Here is a 20,280-nt window from a genome sequence, read left to right on the forward strand (position 1 = left end):
TTATGCTCAAATGCAACATTAACACAATGTAGAATATCCAAAAGTTTGAGACTATCAGGAATAAAAATTTGAAATTAAATCTTAAATTAAGGACTTTATATATCGAATGATATAAATATAATTTATTACTCTAATTCACTCGGGTTATCTGTTAACCCGTTAAGAAAAATCCTCAAACAGTTCAAACCTTAATAACTAGATAATAAAAAAAATCAAAACCGTTAAACTAATAGTAACTCGTTACCAATAAATCAATAACTTGTTTCGATTCAGATTATCGATTTGATTTTGAACACTAAATGTGTTTGACCATAGTTTTAAAGTGCTTTTGCAAATAAATAAAATAAATAGATATATCATTTAACTTCTAGAATTACTTGAATCAAAACACTTACTATTTCATTCCTTTTAAAAGCTTGGTCAAATATTTTTAACTCTCTACAATAGGTATTTCTCTGAAAATAAAAAGATTTAAAATATATTTCACTTTCCATAAAGCTTATCAAACAGACATATATTATTATGATTAGATTTAAGTTTGACTATTCATAAGGAACCACTTAAATGATAATTTTATGGAAAGAAGAGTCAACTATATAATATAGTATTTAAGCCCATGAGTAATACATTTTACATTATACAATATTATAAATGGTTTTTAGCAAGAATAATACAAGAATCATCAAACAAAAACCATCTTTTTCCTCTTAAAAAGTGACATCAATAGTATTATTTTGTTTCCTATATATATATTTACTCATTTGACATCCTTTTTGATTAATTATAAGCCATTATTAACAAAAGTTAATTAGTACTAATGGAGCTGTTTTATGATGCTAAAGCTGTAAGATTTAGAAGCCATTTAAACAAATACTTAGTAGCTGATGATGATCAGAGAACTATCCGGCAAAGCCGGAACGGCTTATCGAGAAAAGCTCGGTGGCTGGTGGAGCTTGCAGACCCCGAAAACAGCCACCTTATACGGCTGAGAAGTAGCTCCGGCATGTACCTCACTGCTTCTGACGAGCCGTTCCTTTTGAGCTTAACAGGTGTGGTAACTTTCTCGTACAGTTTTTGAATATCTAAATTCAATTTATGCTTTCAAACATTGGTTCAAATCAACTCCCGAGAAATGAAAAGTTTCACGTAAATTGGAACAGAGGAAGTAGTAATTCAGAGTTTAACTTGTATCTATTTTTTTTTTATGGAAAGTTATATATAGACATCTTTTGAATGACTTAGTTTATCTACACTATCGACATATATATGATTACCCTCGATACGAATCTAAATCTATCCTCAAATAGTAGCTATCGTCTATATGAATCTCTTCTATCCATTGCGCGTTATCTCTAGCTTACGCTAGCATGCTAGATAAATATGAAACTATGCTCCAAACCAAAAATCACATAAATAGTGAGTTTTGTTCAGAAAATTCTGAACTCATAAAATTAAAATTCTGAATTCGTCTTTAATCTTACGTCTCATTATTGGCAGGAGAAAAGAAGGTTCTTCAAACATCACCGGAAAATATGGAGGATGTGAAGATTATGTGGGAACCATTAAGGTATGGATTTCAAGTGAAGTTAAGAGGTTATGGGGGAAAGTTTTTAAGTGCAAGTGGAGGGACACTAAGATGGAGCAATAGAGTGACTCATGATAGTCCTCATAGTGCTACTACACATAATTGGATTTTGTGGAATGTTGAACCTGTCGATGTACCGGAAGATGAGTCGTTGACGGATTATTTGACGATGGTTTCAAACTTCTCGTCGGTTTCCGATGAACTTTCTACCTTAGATTTGGGCTCTCCCATGTCTATGCATTCAAGTATCTCTTTCTCACCTAAGGTAATACTGTTATTTTCTTTTCATAACTACTTTATTTGCTGCATTTGAGCCGAGGATCTTTCGAAAACAGACTCTCTATCTCCACGAGGTAGGGTCTATGTACACTTAACCCCTCCCCAAACCCCATAAGTCTACACTATCACTCTTTTCCAGAGTCACAAACTCTAAAGAACAAAATGAAAATAAACACTTTTTGTATTTGACAGAGTCCTCTAACTAGAAGACCAGCAATGGAGATTTTCCAAAAAGCAAAAGCTGTTCGTCTACAGAGTCGCCATTACAAGTACTTAACAGCTTTGGAAGATGGAGATTCCGTCACCCAAGACCGTAATGGCGCTTCACAAAATGCAAAATGGACTGTTGAATTTGTCGAGAAAACCAACAATGTTATCCGCCTAAAAAGCTGTTATGGCAAATACCTCACAGCATCTAATCAGTCTTCTCTTCTTGGTATGACTGGTCGGAAAGTCCTACAGACTCTGCCTAATCGACTTGATTCTTCAATCGAATGGGAGCCCATCAGAGAAGGGAACCAAGTGAAGCTTAGGACTCGATATGGACAGTTTTTGAGGGGTAATGGTGGAATTCTTCCATGGAAAAACACTGTGACTCATGATATTCCGTATCAGACGGCTACACAAGATTGGGTACTTTGGGATGTTCATGTTGTTGAAATCTTGGGTGATTCCTCTGTTGTTCCTAAGAGGCCATCACCATTAGGTCTTCCTTCAGATTCATGTGCTTCTGAATCAACATCTACATCTGTTGTTTCCTCGGAATCCTCAAGCTTATCTAGACAAGAGGTACTAAAGTTTCCAACTGTACTTGGAATGTGAATTCTTGAGCTGACAAAATCAACTTATTTTTTGGCAATTCATTTAATCTGTCCAAGTTTGAACTTACTTGCCAACAGGTTGAAGTCGAAACGACTCATCAAATTGTTCATATAAATTGATCAAAATAATATATGGAGCAGGTCAAAAATGCATTTAAAGTCAAATAACAAAATCAGTTTTAGAGATTATATAGGTTTGAAAGAATATACGGAAGATATTGTTAAGTGTCCGACATTGGTTGAAGGATAAGTTATTTGTTTCGACAATTCTCTTCTTATGAGCTAACTTTTATTGTTGAGTTAGACCAATCAGTGTCGAGCCATTGTTATTGTGTGTCCCAATGTTGCGCATCCATATTATGTTGTCAACGCTCCAATTGGCTTGGCAAGTCTGGAGGGGTGTTAATTGTCCCACAATATTGTTTGTCTCCTTATACGATCTTTGACAATCATATAAGGACTGTTGTCAACGCTCCAATTAACGGGTTGGGTTTGACCCATTATTGATCCATCTTGACTCAAGCTATTTTGATCCAACAGAGTTCTAGCCTGGTTGGTTCATGACCCAATTATTGATTTGATCTGTTTTTACTTGCCCAAATTTGATCTAAACCATGTTTTGCCTCCTCTAGAGAATTCAGTGATTTTGTTATGGTACTCAATTTTCTTCCTTTTGTTTTTGCAGTCAAGTGATTCTTTTGCTAAGTTGGGAGATGGGAGGTTTATATTTTACTATATTGCTGATGAATTTGGAGAAATTGATGAGAAAATGGAGGAACTTTGCATAACCTTTGATGGAAATACTGTTGAAGAGCTAACTAAGACGTTGGAGGACGCAACAGGGCTAGACGAAATAATTGTGTGTACTAAGAGCCCTTTGAATGGAAAGCTTTATCCTCTCAGCTTGCAACTTCCACCCAACAATACAACTATGAATGTTGTTGTATTGCCAAAAGGTGAGGCTTTAACTCGTCTTGAGTTTGTTATATTTTGTAAAAAATTTCGAATTTTTACGTTCGCGACTTTTTTGAGCATTTTGGTTCTCAATAGACTAGGATATTCATTGCCAATGAAATAACATGAGCTTGCTTTACATAGAGTTTGTGTAAAATTTTATGTACTTGTGTTGAGTGTCAACCCGTAAAAGACGATTATGGGTAGCTCATGTTAGGCTTAAATATCAACTACAACTAGACGGTCTTAGAGGAGCCCTGGAGATCATGTTGTTCGGACTCACCAAAAATGTCGATGCATCCATGTCGGATCCTCCAAAAATGCACTATTGTTGGAGTATCCGACACACGCCTGTCGATATTTTTGAAGAGTCTGAGCAACATAAAATAAAATGGAACAAAGGTAAAGTTGTCTGTATGTGACCTACAGGTCACATGTTCGAGCCATGGAAGCATCCATTAATGCTTGCATTAGGGTAGGATGTCTACATACAACCCTTGGGGTGCAGCCGTTCCCGAGTTTCGAGAGGCTTTGTGCATCAAACTGTCCTTTTTTTTAATATTTCTTTTTAATACCCAAAGGTGTTAACATTTTGTTGAAGATACTTTGCAGACAATTTTAATATTGCACTTATAAGCTGTAATATGAGAACAAAAGAAAATTATCACTTCTAGGTTAATGGTAGCTTATCATATTCTGCCCAAAGGACAAACAAAGTGAATTAGTTATGTTTTAGGTTTTTACATAATAGTCACAATGCTTATTGACTTGTAACATTTTTTTCCCCTCAAGCTATTACACCAGATTCTCTTTCAGACCATATGTCCAGCATTCCCGAGTTGAATGGTTCAAATTTCAGAGAATGGAAGGAGCAATTACAAATTACTTTGGGATGTTTGGATTTAGATTTGTGTTTCAGAATTGATGAACCTTTGGAAGAATGTGCCAACTATGCTACGTGGGAACACTCTAACCGGTTAAGCCTCATGATCATGAAGAGTAAGATCGCTAAGAACATCAACAAATCAATACCAGATTCTACTCGAGCAAGAGAGTTCTTGGCATCTGTTGAGCAACAATTCAAGGCTTCAGATAAGCCGTTAATAGGTACAGTCATGGAAATATTTACGACTAAGAAATATAATGGGACTAGTGGCGTGCGCGAGCACATTATGGAAATGAATGATATGGCAGAACAACTTATATCGATGGATATGACCATTTCAGAATCCTTTTTGGTTCAATTTGTTCTCAATTCTCTTCCTTCTCAATTTGGTCCATTTAAAATTAGCTATAACACAAATAAGGAGAAATGGACCATGGATGAACTCATTGTGATGTGTGTTCAAGAGGAGGAACGATTAAAGAGGGAAGGATTGCTATCGGGTCACTTAGCAACACAAGGTCATAAAGGAAAAGGACCAAAGGAAGGGAAACAAAAGGGAAAGAAATCACCAAATCATGGAAATCTGAAGTGCTTCTTTTGCAAAGAGAAGGGACACTTGAAGAAGGATTGTCCTAAACGCAAGAACTAGTTTGAAAAGAATGGTAATTCAATTGCTTATGTAAGTTATGAATCAACTAAGTCGATGTTTTGGAGGTTAGATTTCGACGCCATGACACATTCAACTTTTTTTTGCAGGTATTGGTTACAACCTGAGACCTAGAGTGAAAATATTCTCATGGGGAATAAAGCACCTTCAATTAATTCTATAGAGACTGATAGCTAATTTTCAGTAGAAGTCATTGACAAAGTTTGAACAATACCTACCTATTGTATTGCTTATATTTCTAGAAATTTTGTTTCTTTGCCCTGATGATCAAGGATATTATGTTAGTTCGGAAATAAAGGTTCAAAGTATTTTCGTGTATATAAAATTAGTATTTATTCTTCCCTTTCTCTTATTCGTTTTTTGCCTTACAAGTTGTAACAAATAATGGCACCAAAAGAACACACATGGTGGTTTACGTTGGTTACAACTATGTAAAAACGTCCTAGATAAATCTTAAACTTATAGAAGGTAATTTCAGCAGGCCAAGATAGAAGCATATGAATTGACAATTGTATTCATATAATGTTAGTATACATTATGTTCACCAATAATCTTTGCAGGTACAGGACCCATTCCTAAAGTGATGAAACCGAACACGATCTCTAACAATAATTTCAACATCAAAGACTTTCGAAATTAATTTGGTTACATTGTGACAATCACTGCATATGCGCAAATTCTTGAAAATGCGTAAAGGAGTACCTGGTTTTAGTTTCAGAAGTCCATAAGCAATGGCAAGTCTCTCACTGTGCAGTTTAAGCGACTGTCTCTTCCCATTATCAAGTTCATCAACGGTTGATGCGTGTGACAGATCAGGAACATACCCTGCTGCTAGGAGTCTTTTGTCTATAACATCCAAAAACTCATAAATTTCTCTAGTATGCAAATGAGATGTATCTCCAGCGAAAAACTCATGGAAAACCCCATTAATTTCAATTAAACTACAACCCGGATCTTTTCTAATACCCTTATCGGTCATCAGTGTCCTAATCATTCCAGCCTCGTCCCATCGGTTAGCAGTTGCATACACTCTTGACAACAGAACATATACACCGCTAGTGTCACTTCCGTCAGACTCCATTATTTTCCTAGCCACTTCTTCACTGAACTCTATGTCAGCATTTTTCTTGCAGCAACCATCAAGAAGACTCCTCCATATTGCTGCATCAGGTTTCATTGGCATGTTTGATACAACATCAAGAGCTTTGTCAATACACCCCGCACGTGCCAAAAGGTCAACTAGACAACCATAGTGCTCTAAAACAGGCCTAATCTTATACTCAGAAACCATTTTATCAAAATAGCTACGACCCTCATCAACGAAGCCCCTATGATTACAAGCACTCAAAATACCAACAAATGTGATCGAGTCAGGCATTACTCTTTTACTAACCATTTGGTTAAAACAATGAAACGCTGCCTCAACCTCCCCGTGCATTGCAAATCCTAATATCATCGTATTCCAAGAATTCAAATCATGTCTACTCATCCTCTCGAAAACCTGAACAGCTATATCCACCGAACCACATTTACAATACATGTTCAGTAAACAATTATTCACCAGCAACTCAAAATCCAAGAAACTCTCACACTTCCTCAAAATATAAGCATGACACCACATTCCCAACGATAACGCACCCAAACCAGCACAAGCATCAAGAACACTCTGCATCGTATACCCATCAGGCTCAAACACTTTCTGCATCTCCGAAAACATTCTCAACGCATTTTCAAACTCACCCGATTGAACCAAAGCATCAATCATAACATTCCAAGAAACCAAACTTCTCTCAGGCATTTCATCAAACACCTTCCTCGCATCCTTCAAACACCCACAAGACGAATAAAAATGAACCAAACTATTATTCACATACACATCTGAATCAAACCCAAGTTTCAACGCAACCCCATGTGCTTGTTTCCCTTCAGAAAGAGCAAAAAGATAAGCACAACCCTTGAGCACAAATGGGAAAGTATGTTTATCAGGCTCAACACTCTCAACCATTCTTTGAAAAAGCATAAAGGCTTCACCTTTACGATCATTACTATGAGCACAACCTCTAATAAGAGTATTCCAGATGAAGGAATTGGGATTTTCCAAATTACCAAAGAGTTTAAAACTATAATCAAGATCATTCATTGAAGCAAAATGGAGAATTCTACTGTAGAGGAAAAGGGCATCTGGGTGGTCCAATGGAGTTGTTCGAAGAGTATAAGCATGTACTTGTTTGAGCTGAGAAATTGAAGTGCATTGTGTCAAGATTTGGAGGATATGGCGTCGATGCTCACTAGTATTGGTGTTGATGGTGAGAGTTGTTGTTGGCCTTGTTGGTGTTGTTGATAGAATCATCTTCTTTCTTTCTTTTTTTTCTTCTCATATCCCTCTACAAGGGTGAATGTTTAAATTATCGAAATAAATGTCAAAAACACTTTTTAAACTCGATCTGAATTATGAGTTTCATTCTCGAGCTATTGACCATCTAAAAACATCTCGAAATTTTGGATATTTTATTTAATTAACGAACTTAAATACACCATCGATCTTATAACACAAGTGAAACACTCCTAAATTCCAATTAAGTTAAGAGGTGTTTTCAACACTTCTCTTGATTTTTTATTGAGAGTGTCATGCTCCTACAAGAGTTTGACACCACTTGATATATGATGGGGCAGATTGACGATATATCTAAGTTTAATTAGTTATGTAAATGATATTTTTAACACGATTAATAATTTGAGAACGAAATTAATAATTTGACTCAAATTTAAAAGTATTTTCAATAGTCCCTTCTGTAAAGTTTTATATATGAGAGAAAAAACACTATGCATAATGTGTCAACTTCGTATAAAAGTGTATAATACTAGTATATTAAAGGGTGTTTATGCACAAATATGGCTAAACCACATACAATATTATATACTCTCTTCATTTCAATTTATGTGATATAATTTAACTTGAGACGAAGTTAAAAATTTAATATCAAATTGCTCAATATTGAAATTTTCATGAACAAGTACAAAGAAAGAAAGATTTTTAAAACTTTTGAATCATATTTTTAAATTGAAATTTAAAAATTAAATTGTTGTAAAAAAAATAGAGGGATCAACTCTTATTTTTTGAACAAATTTTAAAGAAAAAGTAAATGATATCTTTTTAAACGGAGAGAGTAGTCTATCTATTAAATAAATTTATGAGGCATTGCATAAATATTTAGATGACATATATAATTTAAAGTTTAAACCATATTCTTCACTATTACCTTTAGTAAAATTATAAATACAACTTTATAACTAGTGCAATTTATCTCATTGAAAATATAAAATTTCATTAAAGAAAATGACAAGTATGAGAAAAAAATTCAAACGTTTATCTTAGACTTTGAACAATTAAGTTATTTTGAACTTCCCAAAATTTACTTAATATGGAATAAATTATAATATCTATAGTTTATTTTCGTCAAAAATCTATGCATTTTTTTTAAGAATACATTGACTATCGTTCGTAGGCTCTTTTTTATGAAAAAATTACTGAAATACACGTTTTTACTTTTTCTTATTTCTATATCTCTTTTTAAGTCTCAAAACCTTTAAAATTTCTTTTTTCTTTAATGTATCCGAATAACAATATTCAATTTTATGTTATAATGTATTCGAGCTATATATTATGCATTCTATTTATATTATTATGTATTCGATTTATGTTACTTTTAAGAGACTGATATAAATACAAACTAAAAGCAATAGATTATAATTTTAAATTAAAATTATGTTATTTCTAAATTTTATTTTTAAAAATGTGATTATGGAGAATTGGTTTTTGGTTTAACATTACATTATGTGATTAAGGAGTGTGTACAAAGTGTCAATTAACGTGGCTACTTACTTAGCCATGCAAAAAAAAATGCGAAGCTACTAAAGTTTCAATTTTTGGTTCTTGTTTCTTTCTTCTCTATACACACTATTTCTCAGTGATTCAGGTATGTTTCTTCCCTTTTTCTTTGTTCTTGCATCACCCCACCTGGATTTCCCCTAACCCCTCCACTTAAAATTTTGAATATTGATTGTTTGATGTCAAAGGTGAAGTCTTGAGTAACGTATGGTTGATTCTACCGTTGTTTCTTGATTGTGTATGCTAGGGGAGTGTTAGGGTGCTTTTATTTTGTTATTTTGTGTAGGAGTGTAGTTTTGCACACCAACTGTTTGTCGAAATGTGTGAACAGATTCAGGTAGAGGTATTTTGTTGTATCTATTGTGTACTCAAGTTTTGGTCTTTATTGACATTCCATCTTGTCTTGAAATGCATGTGGTGTGAGTAGGATTCTCTTTGATTCTGAGGGCAAGAGGTATTTTGTTGTATCTATTGTGTTTCTTTTCACATTTGAGATGCATGAACAAAAGAAAATCATTATGTGAAGTTGAGGCAAATTGTGAAGCTTTAGAGTGTCATGAATTGGATTGTTACTTTGATTGATCGGTACTTGAATAAAAACAGAATTTTAAAGAATTGCAACAATTAGTCTTCAACAATTGAGTTGTTTCTCTGAGTTGTGGTTCATAGTCTTTAGTGGTTCATTAGCTGAAACTTGAGTGAGCTTGGAATCTCTATGGCTTTTTCCAGAGAAGCTACAATGTTTTTCTTTCAATCTTCTAGCAAATTGAAGATTGCAAATAGTGTATTTTCTGTATCGTTTTATCCCTCCAGTAATTTGTTCTCCCAGTATATCTTCAATGCACTCTCAGATTCGTCATGTGTGCATGTAAAAATCATCAGTCTTGATTAATTCTTGTGTCTGTGAAGGTTTGTGGATGTGGCATGTTTGGAGATTAAGAGCCCACGAGTGCACATGAAATTTTTCATTGGTCTAAACCCATGACAGAATAATTTATTTGGTCCATACAATCAGTTAGTTGGGTGAATTAAATCAGAATATAATTCCCTCTTTCTCAATGGGAATTTGGGGGATTAGTGCAAGGAGAAGGACTTGGCTTGGCCTCTGCAACATCAGTTGGAGACCGAGTAGACAGCCATTCAAACAAATTGGTCGAAGAACATTTTCAGACTCTTACACTGGCAAAAGTGACGATTCTGTCTTGCCAGTGTTGATTATTGGTGCTGGTCCAGTTGGTCTGGTTCTCTCCATACTTCTAACGAAACTAGGTATTTTCTTGAAACCCCCCCCCCCCCCCTCCCTCCTGAAAAAAAATTATTTTTCCAGTATTCGATTGATATGGAACAAGAGTTCGGATGTTTATGAAGGAAAATGATTTTAAGTCATAAGTGAAGTGAGGTGTAAAAAGTTTCAAAATCCCAAGATAACCTAACACCAGAGGAAAATTATTTTCTGTATACCATATGTACTAAACTTATTGTCAAGCTTTGGATTCTGGGGTTCTCCTTTTGAAATTTGTACAGTTATTTCTGTTGGTATTCTTGTTTGAATTTTAGATTTTTTTCTTGAACTCCTTTAGGTGTAAAATGTGCGATCTTAGAGAAGAACAAGGCCTTTTCCACACATCCTCAAGCACACTTCATCAACAACCGGTCTATGGAGGTTGGTTTTATCATTTGGAAACATGCCTTTTTTGCCTTCTCTTCTGTTGCATAGTAAGAAGTTGAGATTTGAGGGTGCATTGATTGAAAAATCCTTTTTTTGATGTAGCTATTGTTTCTAGGTATTTCGCAAATTGGATGGTCTTGGAGATGAGATTCTAAGGTCTCAACCACCAGTAGAGTTTTGGAGAAAGTTTATATACTGTACTTCACTGACGGGACCTATTTTAGGTGCTGTTGATCATATGCAACCTCAAGGTAGGATATATATGTGTGATCTATAAGTTGACTTTTTTTCCCAGAAGTTTTGCAAATGGGGTTGCTGTAAGTCAATATCATAGTCGTGGTTATTGTTATCACAAATTAAATACTCAGTTTTATGTAAAACTGTCTAAGCCAATGCAAAATTAGAGGGACTATGACCAACTTTCAAGCAATTTATCTCTTACAAAATTTTATAGTAACTCTTCTACTTCTTAAAATGGACACTGCAACTTAGTTTGCACTTTTTAACACGTCGGCTGGATACAAAATGTCACATGGCACAGTTTGCACTTAATGGTTTCTTAAGTTGTCAAACTACTTTTTGTTCACCTCAGATCCTCTCAGCATATGAAATGAAATATATGTACTGGATCCCAGTTAGAGAAGATATCACTGAATAGATGATCTAAGTTCATATGTTAATTCTGTTTTAGATAGATTGCAATTTAGATTGAATTTCAAGTGATGAAATCCATGAAAAACTGGCAGGTGTATAAACTGTTATTATTCCATTAGCGCGTAAGACTTGTCTTTGTACAAATAGAAAAGTATGTATCCTTAAATGAGATGGGGGAGAGTAGTATGATATCCATCTTATTATATATATTTATTTCATCACAATTTTATTGATTTGCTTTGTGGAAGATACGTCTTATATGCTTAATTATGATTGTTTTGTTTTCTGCAAACTTTTTGCCTGTTGTCAGATTTTGATCAGATTGTGAGTCCTGTGTCTGTTGCACACTTCTCCCAGTACAAGCTCTCCAGATTACTGCTTAAGCACCTTGAGAAACTTGGTTTTCATATGATAAACTCTGAAAAGAATGAGCATGGCTCTATTGGTGAGAGGAAGATATTTATGGGGCATGAATGCATTGCAATCAATGGTGCTGAGCATGGTGTCACTGTAACAGCCTCTTTCCTTTCTGAAGGGAAATACATAACGAGAGATATTCAGTGCCATTTCCTTGTTGGTACAGATGGTGCAGGAAGTAGTGTTAGAAAGTCCCTAGGAATCAACATGCGAGGTGAAAAGGACTTACAAAAGCTCGTCAGTGTCCACTTCCTGAGCAAAGCTTTAGGGCAGTATCTCATTAAAGAAAGACCTGGCATGCTATTTTTCATCTTTAACAAAGATGCTATTGGTGTTCTTGTTGCCCATGATCTCAAGCAAGGGGAATTTGTTTTGCAGGTAAACCTGTTTTGGAATATGTTAGAAATCGGCAGTAATACCCACCTGCTATTAAACATAAATATGTTGACATTGGTTAACAGCATTTTGATTGTATTGGTAAAATTTTTGCAGGTACCATTTTATCCACCTCAACAGAAGCTTGAGGACTTTAGTTCTGAGGTATTTTTCTTCTCTCTTCATCGATTTTTTGCGTATACTCTTTTAATCCAATAATTTATGTTCTCGTGATTCATTTGTTTGGTGTACCACAATATGGGTTCTACGGCTGCAGTGCATGACATTTTCAACAATATTGTTTTCTTATCATGTTGTTTTTTGTGCTTAATAAATGGCTGTAGATGTGTAAGAGATTGATCTTCAAATTGGTCGGCCTAGAGCTCGCAGACGTCAACGTGATGGATATTAAACCTTGGGTGATGCATGCTGAAGTAGCTGAGAAGTTTCTATCTTGTAACAACAGGATAATACTTGCTGGTGATGCAGCTCATCGATTTCCTCCTGCTGGTGGTTTTGGTATGCATTCTGTTTGTGCGTTTTTCAAGTTTTTGTTATGTCAACTTAGAAATGGTAATTGTTACCATCTTAAAGAAATGGTATTATCTTCATCGTCAAAAAATAAATAAAATGATATTATCTTATCATGTCTTGGATATTATTAAAAATAAAGTTTTTGCTATTCCTTTTCTCATCGAGGAGTTGGGGAAGCGGAGAGAATAAAAATTAGTGCAGTACAGTGTTCGAATCTAAGAAAAATATCTCAAATAAAAAGGGGGAAAACAAAAGAAAACTTGACAAATAATTTTCTATCCTGCAGAGATAAAAGAACTGGTCTTTATAACTTCTAAATTAGGTGGTGAAAATTTTAAGTTGGTCATGTAAGATGCATCCAACTCCGCATCGTGGAATATATCTGCAGTTCTTGTTTATTTTAGAATTCAATTGTTGAGACTGGGAGAAGGAGATCTGCTTAAGATTCTTTCTTCTTTTATTCAGGGATGAATACTGGTATTCAAGATGCTCATAATCTTGCTTGGAAATTAGCTTCTGTAATCGAGGGTGTCTCACCAATATCAATTCTCAACTCTTATGAACTAGAACGTAGTCAGGTAGGTATTCAGTTCTTCAATTCTTGGTTTCATAATATATATGGTAGTCTATGCATTACGGATTTCTCTGATCTTGTTATTGTGAGCTGAACACTCCTTAAAATGCTTCAGATAGCCCAATTTAATACAGCGCTTAGCGTCCAAAACTTTAAAGCGGCAATGAAAGTTCCTGCTGCACTTGGTCTTGATCCAACTGTAGCAAATGCAGGTAAAGTGAAAACCTGAAACTTAATTTTTATTACAATAATATTTTGTTAAAGATATTATGTGGTTTTCGCCTGCAGTACATCGAGCTCTTAATGACACTGTTGGTTCCATTCTGCCATCCGCACTTCAAAGGACAATATTAGATGGAATATTCAGCATAGGTTGTGCACAACTCTCAGATTTTGTATTGAATGAAAATAATCCACTCGGATCTGCAAGGCTAACCAGATTAAGACAAATATTTGAAGAAGGACAGAGCCTTCAGCTCCAGTTCCCTGCTGAGGATCTTGGTTTCAGGTTGCGTATCTATTCTTTTTTTATCCATCTCATGCAAATTGTTAAATCAGTTTTTTCAATTATTATTGTCTAATTTACGTCTCCTATAAATGCTGGATGCTGTCTCAACTCTGAATAGAACTCCAAAAAAGCCATCTTGGATTACGCCAGATGATTGTTTCTATCTTACCTATCTTGTTGGAAGTTCTTGTTTTCACCAGTACTCTAATTTCGAGATGTTCACATTAGGTATCGGAAAGGAGTATTGGTGTCTGAAGATGACGTTGTGGTGGATGTGCATGAAGCACCAACAGGACGAAGAAGGGATTATATTCCTTGCTCAGAACCTGGATCAAGGCTCCCTCATATGAACGTTGAACTGTTTTCTAAACCGTCAAGCAAGGTATGAAATCTTTCAAGGGAACATTGCCTTGGTAGGAGCCAGACTTTGTTAGATCATAGTCTTGTTAGTCATCTCTTCACACGTGTGGAGAAGCCAAATAACTGAATCAAAAAGGAATTTTTTTTAACCTTTAGCCTTCCTAAAAATTACAATATTCGACTTGCAGCCATTTTGTGTTACGACCCGAGAGTAACCCCTGGGCGTAACAACACGTACTTGACCTCCTGGAGGTCTTATACAAGCCCTTAACATTCGTTCATTGCATAAGTATGAAAATTAGTGCGGAATTAGAACTTTTTCTTAATATAACACAAGACTAGAAAGTCATCTTATTTATAAATCATTAATACAAAGTTAGGATACTAAGTCTCATCTTGCCATCTTAGACACGACTTCAATATAATAAGGACACGACCCGTACAATATAAACAGAACATTACTAATCTATTACATGAACTTAAAGAAACTCTTAACATGAAGGTCTTTGAATCATTAAGGACACACCCGAACTTGGGAATAGTAATCCAAGCTCTTCATTATAGGAAAAGTCCTTTAGCCATTGCCGCCTACACTTGGTGTAAAAAGATGAAGAAGAATGCTATTAATAGAAGAATGCATCAAGTATGATAATCATGCAACAACTTGCTTTAAAGAGGACATTTAGTTGGAACCATGCATCATATCATTTTAGTGAAACTCCTTAACCATTTGATACAATAAACACAATTTAGTTCATATACATTATAATAGACATGGATACCATTCACAACAACACATAAAACCATTTATCACATTTAAGACACATTCAATAACTCCAATATATTACCTTGACTTTTTACCTCAACTCCCTTACCTCAAGCAACCTTTAAGTAATACTTAGTGTAATACATGAATAGTGTCTCATTCCACCATTCATACCAAAGTATCACCTTAAGGTCACCAAGGGTGAACATTCATACAACCTTCATTAATCCAACCATATGTATTCTTAAGGACATAGCATATCATGAAACATAACCTTCACATAAGAACCATCACCTAAGACAACCTCAAGTCACACTAGTGCAATGTTCAAGTAGCATCCCGTAATACTATTCACACTAAGTGTTCCTATGAAGTCACCTAGACTAGGCACATCATATTCAATAAGACACAACGCATTCACTTAACATTAGACATAAGACTAACATACTTCATAGACATCATATAAGCACTCATTCATTTATTACATTATAGTCATAACCCATTTAGTCTTTAAGTGCATCACATGAACAATATACAAGTCCATACTCCAAGTAACAACATGATGAAACCATAGTCAATCGGCCAAGACTTTGGCAGTGTTGCAGGTTTAATCGGCGGCCACCATTGATGGACCATCAATGGATTGATGGTCCCATCTTGGTCATCCGTCAATGGTGACCAAGGCTTGTCATTTTGGGGGCTAAGCTCCCACGGCTAACTGTGGAGCCACGCCCCTTTTCTACGGGGCATCAATTGGTTAACAGGGTGTCGTTTGTGGTCGTTGGTCAAGCTGTCTTAACAACTTCTTGGCCAATGTTTGTGTCCTCCTCAAGAATCCTTAGGTTGGTCCTTGGGGAGTCGTACCCGGACGTTTCGACCCTAAACATGACCATCTAGATACTAGGGTCACCTCTAATCATAGTAGACTCGAAACGACACACCAAAACAAGGCAAACATACTAGAACACACTAGCACACAAAAGACTAGTTTGCGGATGTCTTGGTCGTCCTTTGACGTTTGACCTTGAAACTCATTAAACCAACTATTAAAGGTTGTTTCTCACCTTATTAACAAGTTTCTAGCTCTTAAAACTCATGTGAGGCTCTAGTTCATCCTAGTTCATTTTGAGGATCAAAATATTTTATTTCAAGTTTGCATTACTATTCTTTCTGACAGAAATCAGAATACAATCAATCATATGCAGGAAATATTATCTACTCTAGACCTTGTATCTATAGATAAGGTTGAGTTTATCCTTATAATTGCGCCATTCAAGGAGTCATACTGTCTAGCTCGAGCTGCACTAGAGGTGGCCAACAAATTTAAACTCCATTTAAAGGTTTGTGTAATGTGGCCAAACGGAAGTATTGACGGAGCTGGAAGAACTGAGGCTGCATTGACACCCTGGAAATCTTTTGAAGAAGTTGTGGAAGTGAAGAGGTCATCGGATTCACCATCCTGGTGGGACATCTGTCAAATGACAGACAGAGGAGCCATATTAGTGAGACCTGATGAACACGTTGCTTGGCGTTCAAAATCCAGAATTGCAGATCCCATCATGACGATGAAAAACATTTTCCACATTGTTACAGGAGTTGATTGCACGTGATAACACCTTTGAAGAAATTTTTACCCCCATTTATGTATTGTAGTCTTGACATTCATTCTCTGATATATATTAGCTAGATTACAAGGTTGAAGTACTTTGCTTTCGGATGGGTAGAATTACCCAGTACCTATACTACTTACGGGTACTCGATAAAATAATTGAGGTGTCGAAAGTTTTTGGACACCATAAATACCTTCATAATAATAACAAAACCAGTTGTGCTGGTAATTTTCATCCATTTAAGTTGTTGAAATTATAGTTTGACACAAATCTACAATCATATCTTCTCTACTATCTCCTAACAAACAATCTCTTAGTATAGGTTACAAATATTTGAATTTTAATCTTAAAATATTAAATTAATCTAATTTAATATAGCTTTCATAATTTATTAAATTCACAATTCTTGATAAGCTAGAAATATTATATAAATAGGGACAGAAAAAAATAAATTAGCTAACAAAGAAATTACTGACACAAACAATCGTATGTACAAAGAGAATCTCTATACATGGAGACCACCACCAATGGAACTAGGGGCGTATATGATTGGGTTGGTTCAGGTTTTTCAAATAGTAAATCAAATTATTTATATAAAATTTTTAAATTTATAAACCAAATCAAACTAATAAGACACGAATTTTTTTGAGTTTTTCAACCTCGGATTGGTTCGAATTTTTCAAATGCCAAATTAAACCGTTGTGTCGAATTTTTAAATTTATAAAACAAACCAAATAATAAACCTCAAATTTTTAAAGATTTTTGGACTTTTTAGCTAAAGTTTGCATACAATATACTCATATATTAACTTGTGCTTCAAATATTTCTTTAGTCCAACCAAAAAATAATTATCTAAAGTGGTTTTTAAAAAAAAAATACAAAATATGAGATGAGTATTGATAATACAAAAATATTTAATTAAAAATAATAATGAAATCATCATATAAAATAAATATTATAAAGTTATAGTGAAAATGATCATAATTTAAAAGTTATTAAATATTTAAGTAAAATTAAAATTAGATTATTTACTTACCTCAGTGATATTATTATTTTAGCAAAAATTATTCTATTCTAACTCTTTATACATTTTATTGTTATTTTTATTCAAGAGTTCTTTGAATGAAAATGATAACTGAAAAGGATTTGAAAGGTTGTTGAAAGTGTTTGCTACTTAACATCGATGTATATGATCAATGAATAACTGAAATAATATAGAATTCGAACAAAAACTAAGGGATTCATGCGAGTCGATAACTATTAATGATATAAAAAAAAATTTCTCTTATAACTCAAACATGTATTAGGACATATGGTTATACATGTCTCTAACTTAATAAAGCTACTTAACACCGATGTATATGATCAATGAATAACTGAAATAATATAGAATTCGAACAAAAACTAAGGGATTCATGCGAGTCGATAACTATTAATGATATAAAAAAAATGTTCTCTTATAACTCAAACATGTATTAGGTTATACATGATGTCCACAAAAGCAAATTCCTTTATTACAAGATGGCAAAGTTTTAGGAGGACATAGGCTTACACAATCACTATCTTTGGTGCAGCCATTCTTCCTTATTTCAGAGGGACACACACAAACTCCATTAAGGCATAGCATACCTCGACTTCCACAACCTCTAGGATCACAATCTTTTGATGTTTTACACGTTGCTGCCATACACGATGGTGAACCTAGAAAAAAACCAAAAGAAAAAATTAATTAAGATATATTTATCGAAATTAAATATTCAATGTATAAGTCAAACAAAACTACGCATTTGTGTATAATACATGACATTTATTAGAATAACATGCTAAAGGCTTCAACTAGCTGTACAAGAGGGTTCATCTGAACCCCTTTAATTTCATAAAAGAGAATCATATTCTATGTATACATATATAAAATTCTTGGTTTGTGTGTGTGTGGGGGGGGGGGGGGGGGTACCTAACAAAATTATCAAGGCAATAAGGGAGAGCAAAACAATTGATGTCTTCTCCATTTTGTATACTATATCTCAATAGATAATGATGTTTTTCTTTTCATTGGATACTTGTATGCTATGTTTTGGGAGATATATATAGGGAGTAAATGAAATTAAGGGAATAAATAAAATTTGCTAATTTATAATTTGGAATGTTTGAATATAAATATATTTAAAAAAGAAGAAGGAATGTTTGACTATAAACTAATTTATATCTACTTGTATTTAGGATTTCAATTTTGATTTAAGGTATATTTGAAATCTAGACTAATTTGCCACTTTATTATTTGGTTAAAAGAATGGATTACGTGAATACTCCATTGTCACTATTTACTTGTCTATTTTTGACTTGACACATAATTAAGAAAATAATAATTGATATAATAAATTTATCATTTCATCCTTATTAAGTGATAGAATTCCAAAACCAATTTTACTCGTTAAAGAGGTTGTTTATCCATTTAATAATCAAGATAAAATTAATTATAATTTTTTTTTCATTTTATGGCACAATTAATACTCTTTGGAAGCCTAACAATTCCAATGTGACCAAGTTTCAATGATTACTTATTCATATGCTCTATGTTATTCTTTCTATCAATCGTTTTGACTAGGAAATTCGCAAGAATTTGGTCAAAATGGTAAAATTATATTTCGCACTATGTTATATTATATTTTTATTCTTTTAATTTCAATATTTTTTAAATTAAAAATAAAAAAATGTAATTTTATTTTAAAATAAAAAGGATATTATAGACTTTTTGAAATTTCTGGCCAAATTTTCCGATCATTTAGCATTAATCTTAAGGGGTTATTTGGTTTGGGAACAACTTATCCCAAAATTAGTTGTCCTGGGGTTAGCTATCTTGGAATAGTTTATCCCACCATTTATCTGGGATAACTTATCCCAAAATTATAATATAAATGATGAGATATGTTATTCCAAACATGATAACCAAACAAGATATAAATTTTTTATCCCATCACTATTTTCTAATTAAGAAAATTACTTTCCACTATTGTTCTTTTTGAAATAATAAGAGTATAACTTTGTAAATAGTGAAACATGAAAAAAATTTCAAATATTAATCTTAAATTTTGAACAATTCAATTATTTTAAATAATAAAAAATTACCCAAAAATTTGATTAATATAAAATAGTGGGAGTATTATATAATTTTTTTCATGAATTCTATTAATGTCCATCAAAATAGATAAAGGGTAAATTAGTAAAATTGACATTCCTTCTCTGATATACAGTAGCTAGATTACAAGTTTAGAGTAGTTTGCTTTTGAATGAATTATTTTATTTGTCCAACATCAATTTCTTTAGGCATAATACGTAAACATGATTCTTAACTTGATGTCAGTTGATAACTATGACCCTTAACTTTAGATGTGCACAAATAGACACTTAAACTTGTATAAAATTAAACAAGTCTATACATTCATCCTATATGACACCCTACATGAAAAAGTTGTGTCTAACGTGGCGTGTTACGTGTATCATGTCATGTAGGACACATGTGTCTACTTGTTCAATTTTATACAATTTAAGTGCCTACTTGCGCACATCCAAAGTCAAGGGTCATAGTTATCAACTGACGTCAAGTTAAGAGTCATATTTATGTATTATACCATTTCTTTATCTTCGTCTTTTGATGGCCAGTTTAATAACTCAGTTATGCATTTCAAAGCTTCTCACTTTAAACATAGTAAAATCATATTATAATTAGTGGAT

At 33.8% G+C, this 20,280-nt stretch overlaps 3 protein-coding genes and 1 long non-coding RNA gene across 6 annotated transcripts; 2 read left to right on the forward strand and 2 right to left on the reverse strand.

Moving 5' to 3' along the window:
• Positions 1-668: 668 nt before the first annotated feature.
• On the forward strand, positions 669-5,517 carry LOC101256184 (uncharacterized). 2 transcript variants are annotated; one of them, XM_019214107.3, is made up of 6 exons: positions 669-1,049; positions 1,498-1,850; positions 2,057-2,653; positions 3,371-3,641; positions 4,432-5,204; positions 5,282-5,517. In XM_019214107.3, exons 1-5 carry the CDS (start codon positions 818-820, stop codon positions 5,172-5,174), a joined length of 2,196 nt encoding a protein of 731 aa, XP_019069652.2. In that variant the 5' UTR covers positions 669-817; the 3' UTR covers positions 5,175-5,204; positions 5,282-5,517. The 2 variants fall into 2 exon arrangements, with proteins under 2 accessions (XP_019069652.2, XP_019069653.2); XM_019214108.3 differs by having other exon boundaries at positions 4,432-5,187.
• A 165-nt stretch (positions 5,518-5,682) lies between these two features.
• On the reverse strand, positions 5,683-7,665 carry LOC101251285 (pentatricopeptide repeat-containing protein At1g59720, chloroplastic/mitochondrial). The gene has a single exon (XM_004238700.5). The coding sequence runs from the start codon at positions 7,540-7,542 to the stop codon at positions 5,734-5,736; it is 1,809 nt and encodes a 602-aa protein (XP_004238748.1). The 5' UTR covers positions 7,543-7,665; the 3' UTR covers positions 5,683-5,733.
• A 1,198-nt stretch (positions 7,666-8,863) lies between these two features.
• Positions 8,864-16,786, forward strand: LOC101256488 (uncharacterized). Of its 2 annotated transcripts, none has more exons than XM_004239327.5 (12): positions 8,864-9,169; positions 9,991-10,350; positions 10,662-10,744; positions 10,866-11,001; positions 11,715-12,199; positions 12,314-12,361; positions 12,541-12,715; positions 13,196-13,308; positions 13,420-13,516; positions 13,593-13,812; positions 14,041-14,194; positions 16,144-16,786. In XM_004239327.5, exons 2-12 carry the CDS (start codon positions 10,140-10,142, stop codon positions 16,546-16,548), a joined length of 2,127 nt encoding a protein of 708 aa, XP_004239375.1. In that variant the 5' UTR covers positions 8,864-9,169; positions 9,991-10,139; the 3' UTR covers positions 16,549-16,786. The 2 variants fall into 2 exon arrangements, with proteins under 2 accessions (XP_004239375.1, XP_010320655.1); XM_010322353.4 differs by having other exon boundaries at positions 8,942-9,169; positions 10,853-11,001.
• A 1,184-nt stretch (positions 16,787-17,970) lies between these two features.
• On the reverse strand, positions 17,971-18,591 carry LOC104647262 (uncharacterized). Its single transcript, XR_741328.4, has 2 exons — positions 18,503-18,591; positions 17,971-18,249 (listed from the first exon to the last, which is right to left on the reverse strand). It is a non-coding gene; the product is annotated as an uncharacterized lncRNA (long non-coding RNA).
• Positions 18,592-20,280: the final 1,689 nt, after the last annotated feature.

The sequence above is a fragment of the Solanum lycopersicum genome, chromosome 5 (assembly GCF_036512215.1).
Source record: "Solanum lycopersicum chromosome 5, SLM_r2.1".
NCBI classification, from domain to species: Eukaryota; Viridiplantae; Streptophyta; class Magnoliopsida; order Solanales; family Solanaceae; genus Solanum; species Solanum lycopersicum.